This window comes from Pseudoliparis swirei, chromosome 22, assembly GCF_029220125.1.
Source record: "Pseudoliparis swirei isolate HS2019 ecotype Mariana Trench chromosome 22, NWPU_hadal_v1, whole genome shotgun sequence".
NCBI lineage: Eukaryota > Metazoa > Chordata > Actinopteri > Perciformes > Liparidae > Pseudoliparis > Pseudoliparis swirei.
The window spans coordinates 11,376,349-11,399,790 of NC_079409.1; the positions used below are offsets into that span (position 1 = coordinate 11,376,349).

A 23,442-nucleotide genomic window follows, 5' to 3' on the forward strand; every position below is an offset into this window, starting at 1 on the left:
TGCTGTGGCATGAGAGAAGTAACATGGCCCTGTTGTGTGAAGCGAAGGGTACTTTCTTGTCATGATGCTCCACCACTCAATCCCTTTGCAGACAGCAGCCTCAGGTATTTCTCTGCCTCTCCACCCCCACTCCCACCTTCATTGTATCTAAACCCCCGAAGGAGAATAGACTGACGCGTGAAAACAAAACTACTCTCCCAGATTCTTATTTCAAAGATGCCATTGGAGCCAACTCAACAGGTAGATGAAAGATTAGACTTGGGAAACTTAACCTGTCGCCCAGGAGTCAACATTCTTGTTTCATTTGCCCACCACTGAGATTATTGTTGATTTTTCAGAGAAATAGGAGAGGGGGCTGTGGGTCACGAGTGTTGCTATAATGCTCAGCGGTGCAAAGAATGAGGCTTAACCATCAAAGGAAAGACCCTATATTTCTTCAAATTCTTGAGGTGACTTGCAGGTTTTTGTGCCCTGTGTGGTCTCTGTAAAACCTGATTAAAATTCAGACAGCATTCGGAAAGTGTTTTATGTCTAACTGATTCTGCAACGTGAAAGTGGCTCCAAGTTCAACCGAGATACTTAATTTTATATCTCAACAGACGAGGGCCATATTTAGTATCTTTAGGTAATGGGGAAAAGTATTGTGGCGAAAAGAGTTCCACTGAAATCTGAACAATGTTATGTAAAACCTATTTCTGCTGTCGCCTGTTTGAGTCTGTGCATGAGCATTCCCATGAGAGAGAATAAGTTCCCATGATTCTGGCCCTGCAGCCATATTTGGCGTGCTAATACCCACTAAATCTGACACACAGGAACAGGTGTCTTCAAAACAAGGCAAACTCTTCGTGATCAGCGTATCCCCTTCCGCGGCTACACCAGAAGCAGAGAGGAACATTATATGGTTTAAGAAAATGTGGCAGCCTAAACACAGAGACCAAAAACACACACACACACACTAAAATGTAAACAAGTATATGGCTGGACTTCACTAAAGAAAATAAATGTGACATATTTAAACCAAACTGAACTGAAGTCACTCTACAGTTACATAATGTACCACCATAAGAATTACAATTAATATAATTGCTAAAATGTTATTGGATGGCAAAATATATATTTTTTTACCTTGGATGAAAAATAGTTTCAGTCAATGTAAATCAAAAAACAGTTATAAACATTTAGGACTGATACAACATCAAAATTAGATCTCAAAACCGAATGAGACCCCCGAATGAGAAATGTGGTCATGTCTCACACAACAACACAGGACCAGATAGCGATGACATTTGCAACAATATGTCACTGAACAGACAGAATCAAGACGACGGAGAAGTCAGCGGAGGCTACAGTACATCTCTCAGAAGACGCTACTGACCTGGCCAATGAGAAGCCGGCAATGGTAACTGAGAGGAAATGAGAAGCCGACTATTCATTCGATCATGGTGGTAACTCAAGCGTCCAACCACTGGATCGAGTACTGGCTTGGCTGGTCATTAAAAGGTCCTGAAAGACAGATCTACATACTGATGTGTCCTAGCATGTTCTTACTGTGTATTCTAAGAGTAATAACGCTAACATCGGTATGCATTGCACTTTATATCCTCACGTTCGACCTGGTGAGAGTTTTATTTTGCCAATGGCTTATCAGATTAGTCCTAAAGATTGATGTTTTTAATGTTCTTTCTGGCAGGAGCAAGGTGAAGGTCTTACAAGATATATATGCGCGTTATTATCTCAAAATAGATATTTATTTTTGCTCATAACAATGTCTTACTGTTACACACCCTTACACAACTCTTCTCTAGTAATATAGACATGGCACTTGGATAACATATTTGTTTTGACGTACTATTATTTGTTTGTTTACCATATTTTATTGTATATTTTCATATTTAATATTTGTAATGATGTCTTATACTATTCCACTGTGTTTATTGTTATGCAACAATCACTAAGCAAAAATGTTTGTCTGCGTCACATACTTGGCAATAAATCGTTTAAAAATGTTCAGAAAACAAAAGTCAGTCACAACCACTAGTCGTGCTCATGGGCCTGATGACGTGAAGTAGTTTGATTTAGCAAATGAGCGCAACTCTCTTTTTTTAGATATATAAAAGCTCAAGAATTCCCAAGAGGGATATTTATTGTGGTGTTTTATGTCATAGAACAAAGCGTTAAAATCTATCCAGCTTGTTTGAACCAAAGACCTTATTTCACTCATCCAACCAAAAACACTTTGACTTTAAGAGGCAAAAATGCAGACTAATTTCCAGGTTTGAGGACCTGCACTCCTAAATTGCAAATGTAGTCTCTCTAAATCTAATTTCTGTTCTCTGGTTGACATTCCTCTAACCTCTCACCCGCGACAGCTTTGTGTTCTGTTCTTCATCCCGTTCCAACATGTGTTCGCTTTGAGCGGGAGTTGTTTAAATGGCCTGGAGCCACCATTGTGTGGCAATTTCTGTTATGATAATTGCCTTAAATACAGGTTAATGCGTGGAGCCAAGCAGCCGCGGGAGCCAGCTCATTACCATTTATTACTGACTTATTACTGTCAGAGAAAGGGTTACACTTTCACTAAACTGGATGGAGGCCATGAGAAAAGCCTTGAATGTATTTGCCTTAGATTACTTCATTTTTAGGAGTCACGCTGTGGACTTTTACTGTAGCCGAAGGAGTTCACACTATTTCAGTGACAAATCAAAGGAAAAAACAAATAGTCTGGGTCCTAATAGATGTATTTTTGGCTGTGGGTATTCAGGTCAGCTGTTTAACGATGTGTGACAGAGAGAACGGAGATCGAACCAAGCGAAAGCATTTTAGAAAACAACTTCACCTACAAAGGGTGAATATAAATGTAATTATATTCAACGTGACTTCAATCAGACAGCCATCATTAGCCGACATGGTGTGCGGTCTCCTCATTTCAATCGGAAAGCATGTCAGATGACAAGCAAGAAACTGTTGCTTTTTTCCACTGAACCTTCACTTTAGGCGGAGAGTGAAACATTAGAGGATGCTTAGCTTTTCCTTTTGTCACAGCGTTTCACCAAATGAGCGTGTGCAGCATCCTGCCATAAGACACAGCGTGTGCTCATACCACTTTGAACACTACATAAGTTAAATTAGTTCTGGCTCCGCTAACAGCCCAGGGCTCGACATTAATCTGTTGAGTCTAATAGCCATCTCCATGTGTCCAACAGGCTCAACCTCCCCCTGTGGTCTTGAAACTCATCATCCGACCTATAGTATACAGAATGAGGGGTAACATTATTATGCTGAGGTGATGAGCACTGGAAAGTGCACGTGAATTGCATAACAACATATCACGTTGCAAGCAGGTGGGTGACAGACACGGTGTCCTCTGCTGCATTTATTCACTGGCATTTATGTAGAAAATGGTTTGGAATAAAGAACAAATTCACAAATCCACCAGGATCACATGTGCTCTCTTCATGTATGTGCTGATGGATTTTCATCTGAGCTATACGTGTGCACAGTACCTCAAATGTTAATTTAACTGTAGTTACAATCAGGATGGAATATGTTTTTGCACACACACAAAAAGTGCATTGTGGGACAAACATCCAGGCATAAGATTGGCACAAACCCTTAACTTAACTATTGCACTCAAACTAACCACAGTAATGCAAACGACCCATGCTGCCTGCTGTAATGTATCCAATGTGTGTCAGCTTTGTTTACCTGCTGTCTCCTTTTGCATTGGAGGGTGGGGGGTGCAGCACCGTTTGGTTGTCCTCCATGTCCACGACGCATTTTGTTTTCAGTTCAATTTCTGTGGACAGAAGTTGTTTGCGGTGAAGGGCAGCAGAATGCGGGGGAGTGGAAAGTATACGAGCCTCGACACTTTGACCGACTTCAAACTCGACTCAAGTCCGACTTCAAGCTCATAACTCGAGCTGAACGCCGCAATGGCGAAGAAATCCAAACTTTATGATAATGAGCCATGAATCCGAGGAGAGACAGACAGAAAAACAAGAACATAAATGGTCGTTTTAACACTCACCCCTTCGGTTCATGGGCCGAACTCTCACTGCAACTTTTACCTTGGAATCCGACATCTTCGTGCACGTCCCACTCCCACCCTGTCTATGCGCCGAGCTCTCGGTGTTTAGTCTGTGAAGCCCCGACGGAAGCCACGATTTCCACCGGGTGGAGAAAAAAAAGCAGCAGACTCTAGTTCAACAATCCCAAAAGAGTCCGGCCCGCGAGGAGAAGAGATGGGGAGATGGTCATTGTTTTCCCTTCATATCCGTCCGGGTTCGCTTTTTGTGCAAATCCAGCGCTCTGCTGCAGCCCCGGACAGCATCCCCACCGCCATCTTCCACTGGGAGCACGACTGCTATCCTCTGGCAGGCTGGGGACGGCTGTGCCAAAGAGGGGGAACGGATTTACGCACCGCGCAGCTTATCGGGGAGGAACCAGTGGACGAGGAACGTGAGGCTGCCCGAGGAGCTTGTGTGTGCGCCACGATAAGCATCTTCCAATGGAGACGCGTCAGAGGGGAAAATGAAGAGCAGGGATCATTAAAGAGGAAGTTTACACAATACACCTCAATTATTCGCCCTCTCTCTGACACACGCACACTACTTTAGTTATTTGATCAGATTTAATATGAATCATTTATATTAATCACTTTATAACCTACTACAGCAGCCATGTTTGGAAACACTGAGATAACACACTCACACACCTCAATAAAACTCATAAATTGGACCCCAACTAAATTATTAGTTTGATAGTAAATTAGCTTTCCTTTGTTTTTCCTTGACAAAGAATGTCTCAAATATATACATACATAGATTATTTTCTTCAATTGTGCATATGTTTATCAGCTTATAACAAATACCCCTTTCGACCAAAAAATACGGTTATTTTGAAATATAAAAATATGTATGTGTGATTGTGTGAAGCTAAGGCTAACAGTAATTTCCTATCTTCTGAATTGTGACCCCATTCAAATTAATAAATATATTTGTTTGACCCCTCGTCACATATTTATGGCCTGATAGACAATTCAACCAAGAGTGTTTGAAAAATTAATGTTACAGAGATGTTTTCATCGAAAGGATTTGTGTGGCTCAAAAAGGTGAAAGTATTCAGTATTTTACAAGAAAACAGCAAATATTACAAAAATATGTTTTTAATCCTTTAATTGTTAACAAATTACCTATAGTAATTGTATATGCGAGACAAAGCATACAGTAGATAATGGCACAAACTTGATTCTATTCACATTTAACATTTTCAATGTAATACTTAATATTTACTGAAATAGCATCTCCAGGTCACCTCATTATTTCCTTATATGAAAGCTACATTTCACATAGGATATCATAGGTGAGCTATATCATGGGCCCAGCATCAGATCTAGCAGAATAAATCTTCACCGCATGGTCTCCGCTGTCCAGAACGACGAGGGTGTTGTTCAGTGACACCAGTCCAACTGGGTTGATGAGGTGGTCTCCCACAAGTGGGGTCGGGGTTGGGCCTTTCAGGAGCTTCCCCAAACTCCAAATCATCCCCTGAATGGAGTCAATCACAATCACATCTCCATCTCTGTCAAAGGCCACGCCCGACATGTTGAGGCTCACTGTGAACTGCAGGGTCAGGCTGAAGCTGTCAGTCTGATAGAGGAGGTGGAAGTCTTCCGTAAACACTCTCAGCCTCGTGTGCTGGTTCCTCCCTGGTGAAGGCGTGTCATCAGGTAAATTCTCCATCACTGCAGTGTTCCCAGTGACCCGGCAGCAGGCCACCGCTTTTGGATGCTGCAGGTCTGCAATGACTGTTTGATTCTCTAGAGCGACACCGTGAGAATAGTCCACTTTTACCTGGGACAGCGTTCCGGCCTGGATGTCTGAGACCAGGATGTGCCCCGAGCTGTTTGTGTCCACACCCCAGGGCATCTGGAGGGAATCTTTGACCGTCACAACATGGTTACCCCCAGAGGAGAACACCTTCACAGCTTTATCCCCTGCATCAGTAACCACCACGTGACCACAGGGAGTCACCGCCACATCCACTGGGAAGCAGATCTCCCCACTGCCTTGTCCTCTTCTCCCAAAACTGTGCAGCTTCCTGCCCTGTGGACTGAACACCGCCACCCTCTTCTCTCCATCATGCACCACAACTATCGTCCCCGACAATCCCGAAACGGCAATGCCAGTGGGATTGATAAGACTCCCCCACCCTCCAAAGGCTGTGCAGAGGTGCAGAGCTGTGGATGTCAAGCCAAGACCTGCACTCGCCCTGTGAGGAGGAGCAGAAGATGGGGGAGTTTGGGACAACAGCAGCTCCTGCAGGTCACTGAGAGCCTGGCAGTGGGAAGTGCTGTCAATGCTGCACAGCTGTCGACAAAACGGGCACTCCAGCTTCCTCAGGAGAGGGTGGGACAAAGCCCTGATGCATTCCAGACAGAGTACATGGCCACAGGAAAGGTTCTGTGGTTTGTGCTCCTTCTGCTGAGTGCTGAACTTCTCGAAGCAGACTTTACACTCCAGCAAGTTGATCTGGATCTCTCTTACAATCCCCTCTGGGCTCAGGTTGCCACGACTCGGGGAACCAAGACTCTTAGCCATGGCTGAAATATCCCGATGTGCTGTAACCCTGGTGAGACGGATCCATCCGCTGCAGGAGGTTCAGGAAACCAAAAATAGAAAGAATGGCTATTTAAATGAGATGGAGAGAAGGATGACGAGAGGGACACGAAGGCAGCGCATGTAACATTTTTGTCAACACACTCATGTCCTGGGCTTGAGGCCCAAATGGTCACGTGATATTTTGCACACCACTGAGGCTCTTCACCGCCCTCTAATGGAAGTGAGCTAATACACATGTTGGAAATGTGAGAAAATATTCCTAATTCCATCTTTTATATGTATATTCAGTGTTCTTATGTGAAGGTTGTCTCGATTTAAAGCTGTTACTTACAGGCATTACAGTGTGCCTGAATACTCACTGTGGTGGTGGTGGTGGGGTTCTTTACCTCTTATACCATTAATCCTTTCGACTGTATAACATTCTTTGCTGTTCTCTTCAAAGGGAACCTCAACCGTACCGTCAGAAACATGTTGTTATAGGTCAACACGAGGCAGCTATTTCAGTCTGTGAGTTTCATGATTTGCAGACGGAGTGAAATCTGATCCGAGCCGGAGTCAGCCAGCCCAGCGCTCCTTTGCTGCAGCAAGCCACTCTTCAGGGGTCGAGCAAGGTCCTTCAGGATTTTCTATTGTTAAGTATTCAAACCGCTTCCTACTCCTGTGAATGTAATCACTTTTTTATTGAGTGATAAAGGCATACTTGTTGAAAGTAGGGTGTAAGTGTAGTGCTACTGCAGCTTTTTAAAAAACCTAAAAAAGGGCAAATACCTCCAATAACAACATCTCAAAGAGTTTAAGAGTAAATGTAAAACATTTTATTATGTTTCAATATCTCAGTGAAAAAGAACAGCCGTTTTTTCATCAGAATAGTTTTTGGCAAATGACATCTTAATCCAGAGACAGTGGACCATTGATTGTGTCTACTGTAGCAGGGCCTGGTCCATTCCAGAGGGCAACGTCTGGATTGTCGAGGATTAAGAGGGATATATCTGTACTGAATTGATGCTGGCAGAGCAAATGAAAATAAACATTCAAGAAAGCACTTTAGAGCAGAAGAATCAAAACACAAAAAGCAAACATTTAGTTGGAATACAAACAGAAGTTGAGAATTTAAAAAAAGGAACATGCAAACAGGCACAAGTGGTGAATTGAAATGTTCCGATGACAGTGAAAGACCTCAAAATAACAATACTAGCGCTCTGGTGTGTGTGGTGTCATACGGAGATCTCTTGGCTACTCTAACATTTTCCTACTAAAACCCTTGATTTGATACGGCCATGCAAATGCAATATATGCCATAGCAAGAAGGTCGACAGTAAAACAAAAACACACCTGCACTCACACAGGTAGAACCAGACAACACATGCAGGAATTTGAATTATCGCCCTCCATTATCAGTGGAGTAAAAAACAAAAAAGATAGCAGCCACAGATGGACAGAGAGAGTAAAATCACTCAAGGTCACAATGATTCACAAAATACCCAAGCGGTACAAAATGTACAGTATTTGCAAGAAAACATTCTGAAAAGTGCTTAAACTGTGTGCTTTGCTTCAGGTCAAACACAAACCTCAGTCGACGATCCTGCCAAGCTAAAGCCGTCTTGCATTGAGATCTCACCCACATTCAAGTTAAACACACAGCCTTACTGTGCTGGAAACAGAGGCTTCAATTAATGTGATCGTGTCTAGAGAATGGCTTTCAACATTGAAATGTGTTGAACCAACATACGAGTTGAGGCTGGTGTGAACCAGTCAAGTGTATATTGACCATTAATGATAAACTGTATCGTAGAATAATTGTAAATTATAGTTTATCAGCTACAATCGGCAGTTTTTAACACACACACACACACACACACGCACACGCACGCACCTCTAGTCCAAGCCTCTGTGCACTCCTAATAACCACTGCATGGGCCTGTCCATCCACTTTGCCTCTCCTGTCTTCTCTCCCTCTGCTGTGGGGAGGGGCTTTAGACATTAATTACACCAGGAAGTGATTGTATCTTTACCCCCTTTTTCCACCCCTGACCCTTCACACCTGGCTCCCTGGAGTGAGTTCAGGAGTCACACACACCAGCCTCTTGCTCCAAATCCTACTGGCTGTCCACGCCGTTCACGGAGTTGGTCTTTCCTGAGCCCTTCCCTCTGCGCCGGGTTGGAGGTCTGGCCTCCTCTTCCTCCTCGTCGTCGTCGTCGTCATCGTCCACATCCGTCTCTTCTGAAAAACGAGGGTCAAACACTTTGGAAAGGGGATTATAAAATAAAGTTATTTAACTTTACATAGTGAGTAAAACACCATTACAAACACTAGAGGTCAGCACATTGGAGCCGTTTCATGTCGTTGATGAAAGTCACTGTACCTTTATATGCGTCTGACACGTGTTCAGCATACTCAGGGTAATTACTGTCTTCACATTCTGAGAGGCTCTGTGACAGGGGAAGAGATTCAGACACATGACACACATACCAATGACTGGACAGGGAACATATAGCAGCTAAGTGACCATGCACAGCTTTCATGATGATGACCTCTAAAGGGGGAAAGGGTCTGAAAGTCTATATTCACACAGGGTACTCAAGAGTACTACGTCAGCTGATTCTCTACATATGAAGAACACAACATTGCTGGCTTCGCCTTTCGGTTGAAGAAATGTCAGGAATTGGTGCAGCTCACTATACTTGTGACATATTTACCAAGTAATGCAACAAGTATCAAGTAATGATATAAAAGGAGTGTTCTTATATTTCTCACAGGCAGTATTGCAGCTGGGCTGCGGGACCTTCCCATTAAAATCAACATCTGGCAGACTATTATCGGCGTATATCGGAGTTATGGGGTCGATGTTGTCTTTAAGTCTTCACGTACAATTTGTTTGACTTTATTCCTGAACGCCAGGAGCTCCTTTTATCAGGAGCATCAACTGCAGCAACTTGGCTTCCCCAATACTCCTAGCTGCTGCTTCGTCTTAGTCTCATATGGTAATTACTCTCACTGCCAAATGAGGAGACAAATGGTGTTTAATGCGGCTTATTCATTTTGCTGTTGCAGCCTTAATTAATAACCAACATTAGCGTGACACCACGTCGACCTATGATTGCCATTGTGCCTTGTACGAGGAGGTGGTGCTCATTTTGACATGTGATCAACATGTCAAATGTACACCGTATTTACATAACAAACACGTCTATAACACATGTGCAGGTGCACAAACCAAAATGGCCTTCGGGTTAACAGGTTACTTAAACTATTTGGGTTTCCATGCAGCCGTGACAACATTCAAGATAGATTTTAACAGGAGACCAATATTAGTTACTTTTTGTTGTGACAAACAAACACGATAGACATACCGTTCTTCCTGGACCATAGTTCTCAGCACACAACACCATTCCAAACAGGCACAGGAATGTAATGAAGGCCTAAAAACAGATCACAGATAACAGAGACCGCTTAATGATTCATGGAAAATGCATAATCAATAACTTACAAGTTTTATTTTTTATGATGCAAGAAACTTTCAAATTGATGAAGTGTTGGCAGCAAAGTCAAGTCACACCATTTTACGGCTTCGTTTTAACAGAGACGCAGCGGTACTGTGGTCCTGATCTTACCAAACACAGCAGCCAGAGGACCACGTAGAGGATCTGGGTCTTTGAGAACAAGTCCTGTCCAAACTTAATACACGCCAAGGCCTCCAGAAAAGCGATTGCCCTGTGAAGCAGAGAAAAACAGCAACCGCTTAATTCTCTGAATTTAAGTAAACTTCTATTTTGACTGAGAAAGAAAGCTAAATAAAAATATGCCTTCATGTGGCTTTTACCTGAGAGAGAGTACATTTGCTTTGTAAGGCTAACAATTTAGGTTTCACTTACCCAAATACCCAGCACTGTGTTCCAACTCTCTTGCACTGGGTGTCTGTGAGGTACGCATAATACTGCCTGCAGCAAAAAACAAACAATGCAAATATTAGAATATTCTGATCGCTTACTTGCCAAACCATTAATTTTTGTCAAAACAAGGAACTGGAAAAGAACATGTTAATATGTGCAGTTCCTAGGGCTCATCTCGCTAATAAAGTTGGGTTTTTACCTCACTGTTGGAGCTGTGATGATGCCAACGAACAGGATCCGACACCAGCTCAGAGCATGGCTGGCAGGGAAGACGAAGATGTGCTTGAGGAAGAATGTGTTCAACTCTGTTAGCTATTGACAAAGAGGGAAACAGGTAGAAGAGAACAAAACATATTGATATGTGAAGGCACATTTTGGCTTTATTAAAGCACATCGAGTTTGAAATGATGCGCGTAGGAACATTAGTACTTTTTATACACAATCCGTAATACAAATGATCTTAAATAAAGCCTCAAAGAAGAAATAAAGTATTCAGATGTACCGATTGGTTCCAAATGTTGTGCAATTATAAATAGTCAAAATGAATATCTCGGGGGACATTATTGGCTACAGGGATTATGTTTTTTTAGCACTGAACATGGCGAGGTGGATTATGGTCATGTGACCGTGTTAGACAGTCAAACATGTTGCACTGTTTGGGCCTAATAACCTACTGGGTGCTCTGGCTTTATCCGGCTGTATTGTTGTAAGATTATGGATGTCAATGCCCTTAAACACCTTTAAAGCTGTAAATCCAGTGTGCGAGCATACACTGCCAACACAATAAACACTATCACTATTCTACTACTTATGGACTTTCAAAAGCAGACATTTTGACTTTTCATAGTAGAAAGAGCAAATAACATGAACAATGGCTTTGTTCTAGTCAATTGTCCCAAAGCTAAGAGTTTGAGATGTTTACCACACGCACACAACACCAGGACCCTGAAACTGAAGCCCCTAATGGAACTCAGGTAAATGGTGCCTGTGGAATGAAGTGCTGTTTTATACACAATCAAATGTTTTAACTTCCTATATTCTAACTTCTAGATTATTTCTCACACTATAGAAGAGAATGTAGAAAAGTCACAGGTATATTTAAGTGAGGTACTCTTTGTGACATTATGTTTATTACAAATAAATCAGATATGTTGATTTATTCACGCGCCAATACATCTTGCCGGCGAGACTGTGCGCACGGAAGCAGAGTCCACCGTCAAGGAATGCGGTCATTACCAATGTTTTAGTTACACTTGTGTTTGACTCGTCAACACGCGTGTCTTAATTAAGATCTATTGACATAGGGTCAATATGTACCTTATTACAGGCAGATAAAGTGAATAAGGTCAACGAGTTCAACCAGGACAGTCACTAACAGATTATACTACAATGCCAGTCACACTTGGATTCGTTAATTAGGGAGCGTGGAGGACAATGTTGTCTCATCGCCAAACTAAAATCGTAGAAAGCCTTCATCACCATGGTTGCCGTTGGGTAGAAATTTGGCAGCCACAGTTGACTCCCCAGTGGAAAGCAATGGAGCTTTCTCAAGTTCTCCATCCACTGCTTTCTCAATTGCTGCTCGGTAATCAAGCGCATCTTTCACCCGTACGGGATTAGCCGTGTAGAAAGCAGGACACTCATGCATTATATGGATCCATGCGAGACAGGTTTTAGATTTCAACAGCAGAGGAGGGAATTGGATTAGCCCGGAGCACACCGGATGATCCCGACTAGTCAGCACTTAGTCACCGGGAGAGGATTTCTCAGTGACTCACCTGCCAGATAATCATGAACAGATAGACGCCCATCACTCGCTGGAGGGAAGACTTTGGGTCAAGCCAGCGTACGTAGGTCCAGCTCACAGGGGTGAACTGCAACGCGGCTCGCTTGATCTTCCCCGTGGTGGTGTGGATGTCCCTGAGGGAGACGCACAGGAGAAGGATTACAAAGACTTGCAGATAGATTTACAATAAGTATTGTGTTAGTGGACAAAGCAGGATGAAAGTCATGCCATCGCATGAATCATTTACGTCCACTCTGCCTTGATGAACTTCTAAGATCCTATTTCAAAACAGTGGATCTTAAGACAGTTTCTCAAATGCATTGCTTGATGCATTAGGTAGCTCTTACTCATCTAAACTCACATTTCTTACTTATCCTGACTTTCTTTTTAGCAAAGTAAAAGGTCTATATCAAAATTAAAGGATTTTATCCTAATTTAAATTTAAGTGACAATATATTACATGTATTACGTTATACATCATATTTCTCAGTTAGGGCACCAGGCTCTCCATATAACCCCATTTCTCTTATCACAAATTTTAATTACATTACAAATCCAACAGTCTAAGGATGAACACAAACTGTTAGGGTCATACATAATACTGGCCCAGTGGTAGGTCCTCATCTCCAAAAAATGGCAGATAGTCATGCCAAGCCAGATGCCGCCTCCATTACACAGCAGGATGTCCAGAATCACCTGGTCCCACCAGCACTCGGCAAAGTTAGGCAGGAGATGCATGAAGAACAGCTGAACAGGAGATTGGGAGGATACGAGTCTTCACTCTTCATCATTTCTTAAAAATGTACTTTTTCTGTCCGCAATATGTAATATGCATTCTGCCAAGTTATTGAGTTTAGCTCAAACCCATCAAGTCCACTGGATGAGACACTAAAATCACCATTTTAATTCATCCAAAAGCGAAAGGGACTGCGATGTGCTGCCTTACCTCAGTAAGCTCCCAGGTGATGCTGATGGTCCAGCAGAGGCCATAGCTTCGAATCAGCAGGGCCTTCATACCCCAGCCCCAGAAATGGCTAAATGCAAAGATGTCAAAATGGCTCACGATCCTCTCCCAGGTGATGACATGGCAGTTCACTGCATAGTCCTGCAGAGAGCAGCACATATTAGAATGATTGATAATCCCCTGCTAGTGAACACAACTGGTGCATGTGAATCAATATGCAAATAGTTTCCTGTGCAGGCCGACATCACTCACCATGATGTCTGCCTCTCTCTTGGCATAACGCAGGTTTGGGTCCAGCCAATACATGAGCTGCTTCACTTGCTGCCAGTTCAGGAAGATGATAAACACCAGGAACAGGAAGTAGAGGACACTCAGACCTTAACAGCAGAGACACATGACATTCAGGATATGAGGTCCAAACCGAAACGGTTTTCACCCTCTGAGAGTTTTACTCACCAAAAACCATCCGCCATATTGCCGGATGTGGTCTAGTGAAGGGACCTAAAGTGAGGCACATGAAGATACTATTTCAAAAGATATATAGCACATGAGGAAATGGACACTGTTTTGCTATGTATTGTTGTTTCACACATCACCTCTAAACCATTACTTTAATGCTTCCTTGTTTTGCTTACACAGTATTAAAATGCGTTTCCTTGTTGGAACTATAAGCACAGTAAATACTAACCTACAGGCTAACTGTTACAATTACTTTGCAGATACTTTGACCATACTAACATAATAACATTGTTTTGCTCACCGTTGGGAAATGCCAAAACACTGATGACAAGAAAGAAGGAGATGACCAGGATGAGCCCCACCCAGAGATTACTGTTGGGGTTTCCATCATCTCTGCAGCCAGAAAACAGGAACAGAAAGGGTTCAAATGAACAGTAAATATCACCAGATACGACGGCAAATGTTGAACAGACACTTTTGAAAAGTAACAGTCTGTGGTGAAGTGAATGTGCCCCACAGGTCTAAACGGTTTTTTTTAAAGGACACATTCGTGTTTTGATTGCATTATCTTTGCCCGTGCTTCGTAAAGCAGTCCTGAGAATGTGACGACTCGTTTCCCTGCTGTTGCATTGTTGTAGCTATGATGTCAGCACAGGAAACGATGGGCATGCCCAGACCGTCGTGATACCACACATTAATGTCGATTAACTTATGTCACAATGCAGACGGTCATGACTGGGGAAGTTATCCCAGTGTCTTTCCGCGGATAGAAGAGTGTGTTTCCGTGATAAACGCTCCGGTGGAGCAGCTAGAAGCTAGCTACCGTGCCCGTGTCGCGGTACCTGTCGGAGCATCACCGCTGCCCCGTTAGCCGAGCGCGAGCTAACCGAGCTAACCGAGCGACTTACCTCGCGAACGCGAAATACATCAAGCTGAGCACCGTGCATGTCAGCAGAGTTATCGTGTGCGGCCGGTAGAAGAACTCGATGGTGATATCCTCGACCTGCTGCTCGTTTATCATTCGGAAATGCATCCTGTAGTTCACATCATCCTTGCTCAATGTGTACACAGACGACATGCCAGGAGGACGCCTCCCAGTAACGTGAGAGAGTGCTCCACTACCGCCGGCGACCACCACGCACACTGCTGCTGCAGAGGCGATGCTTCAAAGAGACATGCACGGCGACACTTCTTCTTCTTCTTCTTCTTCTGTGGTGTTTTACGGCAGCTTGCATCCTTTAAGTTGCACTACTGCCATCTTCCGGTTCCTAGCTACTATACTTTCCCCATCAGTCCTGTTGCTCGCAAAAATTGCATGAAACACTCTCTTCCCACACCACTCGACCCCCACTCCAATATACTCCCTATCTCGCTTCCCTTCATCCCTTGTCTCTCCATTTCTTCCAACATGACCTTCCTTTCTGACCTGTATTTATTGCATGTGGTAATCAGAATCAGAATCAGAAACAGGTTTATTGCCAAAGAATGAATGTTTTCACAAACAAACGAGGAATTTTTTTTGGTGGAAGGTGCAACATTTGGACATGACAAACAACAATCAACGCAAGGAGGGAGGAGGAAGAGGGAGGAGGAGGAAGAGGAAGGAGCGGGAAGAAGGAGGAGAGAGGAAGGTGGAAGAAGAGGTGGTAGTCCTGGGGGTGACAGTCAGTCAGTCCCGGGTCCATGATGAGCCGACCGCGCCCGGGGAAAAAGCTATTGGTGTGGCGGGAGGTCGTGGTCATGATGGACCGCAGCCTCCTCCCCGAGGGGAGGGACTCGAACAGGGAGTGTCCAGGGTGGGAGGGTCGGCGACAATCTTTCTGGCCCGCTCAGTGACCTGGAAGTGAACAGGACCTGGAGGAAGGCAGATTGCAGCCGATAACCCTCTCGGCCGAAGGATGATGCTCTGCAGCCTGCGCTTGTCTTTGGCTGTGGCTGCAGGGTGCCAGACGGTGATGGAGGAGCAGATGATGGACTCAACGATGGCCGTAGAACTGTACCATCATCTTCCCTGGCAGGTTGAATTTCCTCAGCTGCCTCAGGAAGAACATCCTCTGCTGGGCCTTCTTGGAGATTGAGCCGATGTTCAGCTCCCATGAGGTCCTGGGAGATGATGGAGCCCAGGAAGCGGTAGACTCTCACAGCGCCGACGGAGTCACACAGGATGAGGGGCGGGTGGGGCTGCATTCCTCCTGAAATCCACAACCATCTCCACTGTCTTCAGAGCGTTGAGCTCCAGGTTGTTCTGGCTGCACCAGGTCACCAGGTGGTCAGTCTCCCACCTGTAGGCGGTCTCGTCCCGCCAGAGATGAGTCCAATGAGGGTGGTGTCATCCGCGAACTTTAGGAGCTTGACGGACTGGTGACTGGAGGTGCAGCTGTTGGTGTAGGGAGAACAGCAGGGAGGAGAACACAGCCTTGGGGAACCCGTGCTGGTGGTCCGGGAGCCTGAGACGTGTTTCCCAGCCTCACGTGCTGCTTCCTGTCGGTCAGGAAGTCTGTGATCCACCTGCAGGTGGAGTCGGGCACGTGCAGCTGGGAGAGCTTGTCCTGCAGCAGGGACGGATGATGGAATTGAAGGCAGAGCTGAAGTCCACAAACAGGATCCGAGTCCAGATGCTGGAGGATGTAGTGAAGGGCCATGTTGACTGCATCGTCTGCAGACCTGTTGGCTCTGTAGGCGAACTGCAGGGGGTCCAGGAGTGGGTCGGTGATGGTCTTGAGGTGTGACAGGACCAAGCGTTCAAAGGACTTCATGACCACAGAGGTCAGGGCGACGGGCCTGTAGTCATTGAGTCCTGTGATCTTGGGGCAGACGGGATGATGGTGGAGGCCTTGAAGCAGGCTGGAACGTGGCATGTCTCCAGGGAGGTGTTGAAGATGTCGGTGAACACCGGAGACAGCTGGTCAGCACAGTGCTTCATGTTGTACCGTTTCTGGTGCCTGGCAGCGCTCACAAAGTCCAGTTGGGTGTTTCCCCATCACAAATAATGTGCTGCATAAATAGCTGTGCCCAATCCTCAATCTTGCCATTGTGACTTCTTCCCCCCTATTTTCTCCCCTGACTTTTACCCCCCTCACTTTACTCTGAATTGAGTACAAGTGTCTCCCCCTCGTCTCCTGGTCCCATTGACGTTGCCACACCCTGTTGATATTTTCCTTGATGATGCCCTTTCCCTCTGCTTTTGATAACTTAAGATCTACTTGTACTCTGTTTTCCTTTAGTGCTTGTTTGGCTAGCTTGTCCACTTTCTCATTCCCTCTGATACCTACATGAGCCGGCACCCATAAAAATACTACTTCAATGCCTTGCTCCACTGCTCTTGAGCTCATTGTCAATATTTTAAACAGTAGATCTTGTCGCGTTTTGGACAGACCCGACTTCAGACTGGCGAGTGCCGACATGGAGTCACTGCACACAAGGACTTTGCCTGGTCTTTGTTTCTCAATCCACTCTAATGCCAAGACAAGTGCATACAATTCAACTGAATACACAGCCAGAAAATCCAAAGTGCGTTTGTATATTTCATAATGTTTGCTCGGGACTGAAACAGCAGACCCTGTACTGCCTGGGGAAAACCTGATCTGATGAGGAGAGACGGCATTCATCCCACGTTGGACGGAGCGCGTCTCATTTCTGCGAATATGACCAAGTTGATCACCGGACTTAATCTATGACAACCCAGGGTTCAGATCAGGAACCGGGAGCAGAGTTGTAGTTTAACACCCTTCTCTGCTCTTCCATTCGAGCAGTTACCCACCCTTGACTTTAGAGTAGAGACTGTGTCTGTCCCACGGCCACTTCAATTAAATAAATCAAAAGTAAGCAGAAGAGGAGTCGTACAATAACCTTATACAAGTTAACACAATTATTTCAGCAGTGCAACAAAATAGGTCTATTAAATGTGGTCTCCTAAATATTCGATCTCTGTCATCTAAAGCTGTGTTACTGAATGATTTAATATCAGATAATCACATTGATTTATGTTGCCTAACTGAAACCTGGCTGAGCCATGAAGAATATGTCTGCCTGAATGAATCGACTCCTCCAAGTCATATTAATACTCACATTCCTCGAGGCACCGGTCAGGAGGTGGAGTAGCAGCCATCTTTGAATCGAGCCTATTAATTAATCCTCAACCAAAATTACACTACACCTCATTTGAAAGCCTTGTTCTTAGTCTTTCACATCCAACCTGGAAAACACTACAGCCAATTCGATTTGTGATACTGTACCGCCCTCCAGGTCCATATTCAGAGTTTATATCTGAATTCTCAGAATTTATATCAAGTTTGGTTCTTAAAACCGATAAAGTTATTATTGTTGGAGATTTTAATATCCATGTGGATGTTGATAATGATTGCCTTAGTGCTGCATTCATCTCCTTGTTGGACTCGATTGGCTTCTGTCAGAGAGTACAGAAACCCACTCACAGCTTTGGCCACACGCTTGATCTTGTTCTTACTTATGGCGTTGACATTGAGCATTTGAACGCCTTCCCACTGAATCCTCTTCTGTCAGACCACAACCTCATAACTTTTGAATTTATACTACTCGAGTGTACTCCGTTAGTCAAAAGTTTCTACACTAGATGACTAACTGATAGTGCTGTAGCAAAATTTTATGATGCGATTCCTTCTGTATTTGATACCATCGATACCACTCAATATAACAGAGGACTCCTGGTCTAACTTTAGTCCGTCCCAGATTGATCATCTTGTTGACAGTGCCATAGGCTCTCTGAGAATGACACTGGACTCGATAGCCCCTCTGAAGAAGAAGACAGTGAGGAAGAGGAGGTTTGCTCCTGGTATAACCCTCAGACCCGCAAACTGAAGCAAGCGTCACGAAAGCTTTGACGCATATGCGTGCTCAACTAATCTCAAGAATCCCGCTTAGTTTGGCGAGATAGTCTTAAAACATATAAGAAGGCCCTCCGTAATGCCAGAGCAGCCTATTACTCATCAATAATAGAAAAATAAAACAACCCCAGGTTTCTCTTCAGCACTGTAGCCAGGCTGACAGAGAGTCACAGCTCTGTGGAGCCGAGCATTCCTATAAACCTTAGTGGTAATGACTTTATGAACTTCTTTAATGAAAAGATTTTAACTATTAGGGACAAGATTAATAATCTCTTGCCCATAACCAGTGCCAATCTGTTCTCAAGTGGAATGGCCTTGGAAACCGCTGTATGCCCTGGTGTATATTTGAGGATTTTCTCCTATCAACCGTGACCAATTATTTTCAACGGTTTCTACTTGAACAAATCTACCTGTCTCTTGGACCCCATCCCGACGAGGCTGCTTAAAGACGTTTTGCCTTTAATTGGCGGCTCTATTAGATATTATCAATGTGTCTCTGCTAACAGGCCACGCACCACACCCTTCAAGGTGGCTGTTATTAAACCTCTCCTGAAGAAGCCCACTCTGGATCCAGAGGTGTTGGCTAACTACAGACCGATCTCTAACCTCCTTCCTCTCCAAGATCCTTGAGAAAGTGGTCGCAAATCAGTTGTGCGACTTTTACATCATAATAGTTTATTTGAGAAATTTCAATCAGGATTTAGAAAACACCACAGCACCGAGACGGCACTGGTGAAAATTACAAATGACCTCTTAATGGCAGCAGATAAAGGACTCTCTCTGTCCTGGTCTTGTTAGACCTTAGTGCTGCATTCGACACCATTGACCATGACATCCTGTTACAGAGACTGGAGCAGTCGATTGGCATTTCAGGCACGGCACTAATTTGGTTTAAATCCTATTTATCAGATCGATCTCAGTTTGTATTTGTAAACGATGACGATAACCACCAACGTTAATCACGGAGTTCCACAAGGTTCTGTGCTTGGACCAATTTTATTTACCTTATACATGCTTCCTTTGGGCAATATTATCAGGAAACACTCCATAAACTTTCATTGTTATGCAGATGACACTCAACTATATTTATCGATAAAACCAGAGGAGAGCAACCAACTCTGTAAAATTCAAGCATGTCTTAAAGACATAAAACATGGATGACCTGCAACTTTGATGTTAAACTCAGACAAAATCGAGTAATTTTAATCGCCCTGAGCACCTCAGAGATCAATTATCTGGTGATGTGGATTCTGTAGACGGCATTGCCCTGGCATCCAACACCACTGTAAAGAATCTTGGCGTTATCTTTGATCGACTTGTCCTTTAACTCCCACGTAAAGCAAATCTCAAGGACTGCATTCTTTCATCTACGTAATATTTCAAAATCAGGCACATCTTGTCTCAAAAGATGCAGAAAAATTGGTTCACGCGTCGTTACTTGAGACTGGATTACTGCAACTCCTTATTAGCAGGCTGCTCTAATAAATCTCTTAGGTCCCTCCAGTTGATCCAGAATGCTGCAGCTCGTGTTCTCACTAAAACTAAGAAAAGAGATCACATCACTCCTGCACTAGCTGCTCTGCACTGGCTCCCAGTAAAATCAAGAATCACTTTTAAAATTCTTCTTAACCTACAAAGCCTTGATTGGTGATGCTCCATCATATCTTAAGGAGCTTGTCGCACTATATTGCCCACTAGAGAGAGCTCACTAACTAAATGGACTACTTGTAGTTCCTAGAGTCTTAAAAGTAGAATGGGAGCCAGAGCCTTTAGTTATCAAGCTCCTCTTTATGGAACCAGCTTCCAATTTCAGTCCGGAGGCAGACACAGTCACCTCGTTTAAGAGTAGACTTAAGACCTTCCTCTTTGCTTATAGTTAGGGCTGAATCAGGTTTGCCCTGGTCCAGCCTTGATATGCTGCTATAGGCTTATAGCTGCCGGGGACGTTTTAGGATGCACTGAGTACCTATCTCCTTTTTCTCTCCTTAAGGATGAATTTTCATCTCTCAATCACACGTTACTAACTCTGCTTTCTCCCGAAGTCCTTTTGACTTCGTCTCATGGGGTCATCGACCCTGATGAGGAGGCATAATGATATCTGCCTGATGGATCGCCTGGGTCGTGGAATTCCTGCTCATGACTACGCCACTGTCCTGTTGAGACTCCCCTCCTCCCCACCGCCATCTGCCTGATGGATCGTGGAGGTCTCCATCGTGGAATATGCCTACTATGAACTATTCATACACTCTGTCATATTCATTGAATGTATTTTAACTCTAAATCTGTCCTTCTGTACACATTACATCTATTGCATCTGTCCATCCTAGGAGAGGGATCCTCCTCTGTTGCTCTCCTCCAGGTTTCTTTCCTTTTTTTCCCCCTGAAGGGTTATTTGGGAGTTTTTCCTGGTCCGATGTGAGGTTTTGGGGCAGGGATGTCTATGTGTACAGATTGTAAAGCACTCCGAGACAAATTTGTAATTTGTGAAATTGGGCTATACAAATAAACTGAATTGAATTGAATTGAACTGGATCTTTAGATCCATCAGTGAAAACCTGCACATGCTCTACGTATTTTCCAGCTGTGTACTCATAGAACTCACTCACTAGATCAGGATTCTTTTGTTTTACCTTAATCTGCAGCAACTCCATGTCTACCTCTGGTTCCTTCAGCAACCACACAGGAGTTATTGGCCAAATGACAGTAGGGATAAACTCTATCTCAGAGACTCCTAGGCTTCTTGCTGCTGCTTCTCCTATCCAGCCAAAACTCGTCTTTGGCACTTTGTGCCTTTCCCAACATGCCTGCAGTACTTTTTTAGTTGGATGACTACCCTCATGACCTCTCAAATTTACCCAATAATTACCCAGCAGTTGCTTTCTGCGAAGACCCAGTGGCATTTCTCCGGTCTCTACTTGGATGGCGCACACAGGTGATGTTCTTACTGCCCCTATACAGATTCTCAAGGCCCTGGCCTGGATAACATCTAGCTGCTTAAGTGCGGTTTCTGAAGCTGACCCATATGCTACACAACCATAATCTAATCTGGATTTAATTAGAGCTTTGTACATGTGCAGTAGAGATGCAACCTCTGCTCCCCAGTCCAACCCTACCAGACATCTCAATACATTAATTACTTTTTTACACTTATCGCTAACGTTTTTAATGTGGTCCTTCCATGTTAATCTGCTGTCAAAGTGTACTCCTAAGAAACGAAACGTCTCTACTATTTCTAAATTGCTCCCATACAGCTTCAGCTGACAGTTTCCCCTGGTTCTCCGTCTGGTAAAGAGCATTACTTTCGTTTTTTCTGCTGAAAATCTGAATCCCCATTTCTTCCCCCACAGTTCAACTTGCTTTATCCCTTCTTGCAATTTTTTAACAATATGTTCCAAGTTTCTACCTTTTTCCATAGAGCCCCATCATCTGCAAATAGTGACCTTCCCACATCTGGTGAGACCTTTCCAAAGATGTCATTTATTGCAATGCAAAATAAAATAGGACTTACCACACTCCCTTGTGGCGTCCCATTTTCTACCTCAAATGTTCTTGATCTTTCAGTCCCTACTTTTACCTGGATAGTTCTTTTATCTAGAAATTCCCTAACCCAATTAAACAGTTTCCCCCCAATTCCTATGGAATGCATTTTAATCAATAGCCCTTCCCTCCATAGCATATCATACGCCTTTTCTACATCAAAAAACACTGCTGCCACAGTTTCTTTGTTAACCTGTGCCTTTCTTACCTCATCTTCTAAACATAGGATTGAATCCAAGGTTCCCCTACCTTTCCTAAATCCACTCTGGCACCCTACTAGTATCCGATGTTTCTCTACATAGTACATTAATCTCTCATTTACCATCCGTTCCATAAGTTTGCATATATTCGACGTTAGCGCAATTGGCCTATAATTTGATGGGTTACTGGCATCTTCCCTGGCTTCCTTATAGGGACAATCACAGCCTCCTTCCACCTTGCTGGTATGCTACCTTCCTCCCACACTTTATTATACAATGTTAACAATTTATTCAGCCCTCTCCACTTAATTGTTTTACCATAATGTAACATATGTCATCATTTCCTGGGGCAGTCATTCCAGCTTTAGCAACTGCTCTTGTTAGCTCCCCTATTGTAAATGGTACACTTAGTTCATCTTCAGTATCCTCCTTCTTCCTCAAGGCCTCCCTATGTGTACATCTTGTTTCCTCTCTAGTTCGCTTCCCTTCCTCAGACAGATTATTATTGCTGTGTATCTTTACAAATGTACTAGCCAACATAACAGCTTTCTCTTTATTAGTCACCGCTACCTCTTCTCCATCTTTTAGTACAGGATAACTCCACTCTCTTCTGTCCCTCCCATCTTTCTAATCATTCCCATATTTCTCCTACTGGTGTTGTATTTCCAACTGTCTCACAAAACTTCCTCCAGTATGTCCTCTTTGCCTGCCTTATTGTCTTTCTCACTAATGCCTGAGCTTTCTTGAACTGTATCATATACTGATAGTTATGGGTTCTTTTCATTAACTTGAATGCCCTGTTTCTATTTCTAACCGCCTCTTTACAAGTATTGGTCCACCATGGTACTGCTTTTCTACTTGCTTTTCCTTTACTTTTTGGGATGGACTCTAGAGCAGCTGCCCTAATGCCTTCTACGATCATATCATTTAGGCTTTCTATAGGCATATCACCATTAATCTTACTCAGATGCCCATCACTCTTTTCCTTAAATCTCTTCCAGTTGGCCTTCCCAAAGACCCATTTTTCACCCCTGGCTTCTTCCACTACTGACATACGAATATTTATTTTACAAAATATCGGGTAGTGATCACTGCCTATAGTTCCCTCATGATATGCTTTCCA

At 43.8% G+C, this 23,442-nt stretch overlaps 3 protein-coding genes across 9 annotated transcripts in view; all 3 read right to left on the reverse strand.

Annotated features, from left to right (window-relative positions):
- Positions 1 to 4,401, reverse strand: part of kif13a (kinesin family member 13A) — a 36,040-nt gene extending 31,639 nt beyond the window's left edge. For 3 of the 6 annotated variants that reach the window (XM_056443587.1, XM_056443586.1, XM_056443585.1), the window contains exons 1-2: positions 4,028 to 4,401; positions 3,706 to 3,796 (exon numbers count right to left, since the gene is read on the reverse strand). In XM_056443587.1, coding sequence (XP_056299562.1) covers positions 3,706 to 3,796; positions 4,028 to 4,082 — 146 coding nt within the window. In that variant the 5' untranslated portion in view covers positions 4,083 to 4,401. The remainder of the gene's footprint in view (positions 1 to 3,705; positions 3,797 to 4,027) is intronic. The other 3 variants (XM_056443591.1, XM_056443590.1, XM_056443588.1) reach the window with 1 other exon arrangement.
- Positions 4,402 to 5,157: 756 nt separating this feature from the next.
- Positions 5,158 to 6,839, reverse strand: LOC130213288 (E3 ubiquitin-protein ligase NHLRC1-like). The gene has a single exon (XM_056444779.1). It carries the CDS (start codon positions 6,597 to 6,599, stop codon positions 5,367 to 5,369), a length of 1,233 nt encoding a protein of 410 aa, XP_056300754.1. The 5' UTR covers positions 6,600 to 6,839; the 3' UTR covers positions 5,158 to 5,366.
- Positions 6,840 to 7,412: 573 nt separating this feature from the next.
- On the reverse strand, positions 7,413 to 14,853 carry ptdss1a (phosphatidylserine synthase 1a). 2 transcript variants are annotated; one of them, XM_056444776.1, is made up of 13 exons: positions 14,629 to 14,853; positions 14,022 to 14,113; positions 13,718 to 13,762; positions 13,514 to 13,638; positions 13,244 to 13,402; positions 12,893 to 13,044; positions 12,290 to 12,431; positions 10,711 to 10,823; positions 10,494 to 10,559; positions 10,233 to 10,332; positions 9,972 to 10,040; positions 8,984 to 9,050; positions 7,413 to 8,841 (listed from the first exon to the last, which is right to left on the reverse strand). In XM_056444776.1, the coding sequence occupies exons 1-13, from the start codon at positions 14,796 to 14,798 to the stop codon at positions 8,717 to 8,719; spliced, it is 1,425 nt and encodes a 474-aa protein (XP_056300751.1). In that variant the 5' UTR covers positions 14,799 to 14,853; the 3' UTR covers positions 7,413 to 8,716. The 2 variants fall into 2 exon arrangements, with proteins under 2 accessions (XP_056300751.1, XP_056300750.1); XM_056444775.1 differs by having other exon boundaries at positions 7,413 to 8,862; positions 14,629 to 14,851.
- Positions 14,854 to 23,442: the final 8,589 nt, after the last annotated feature.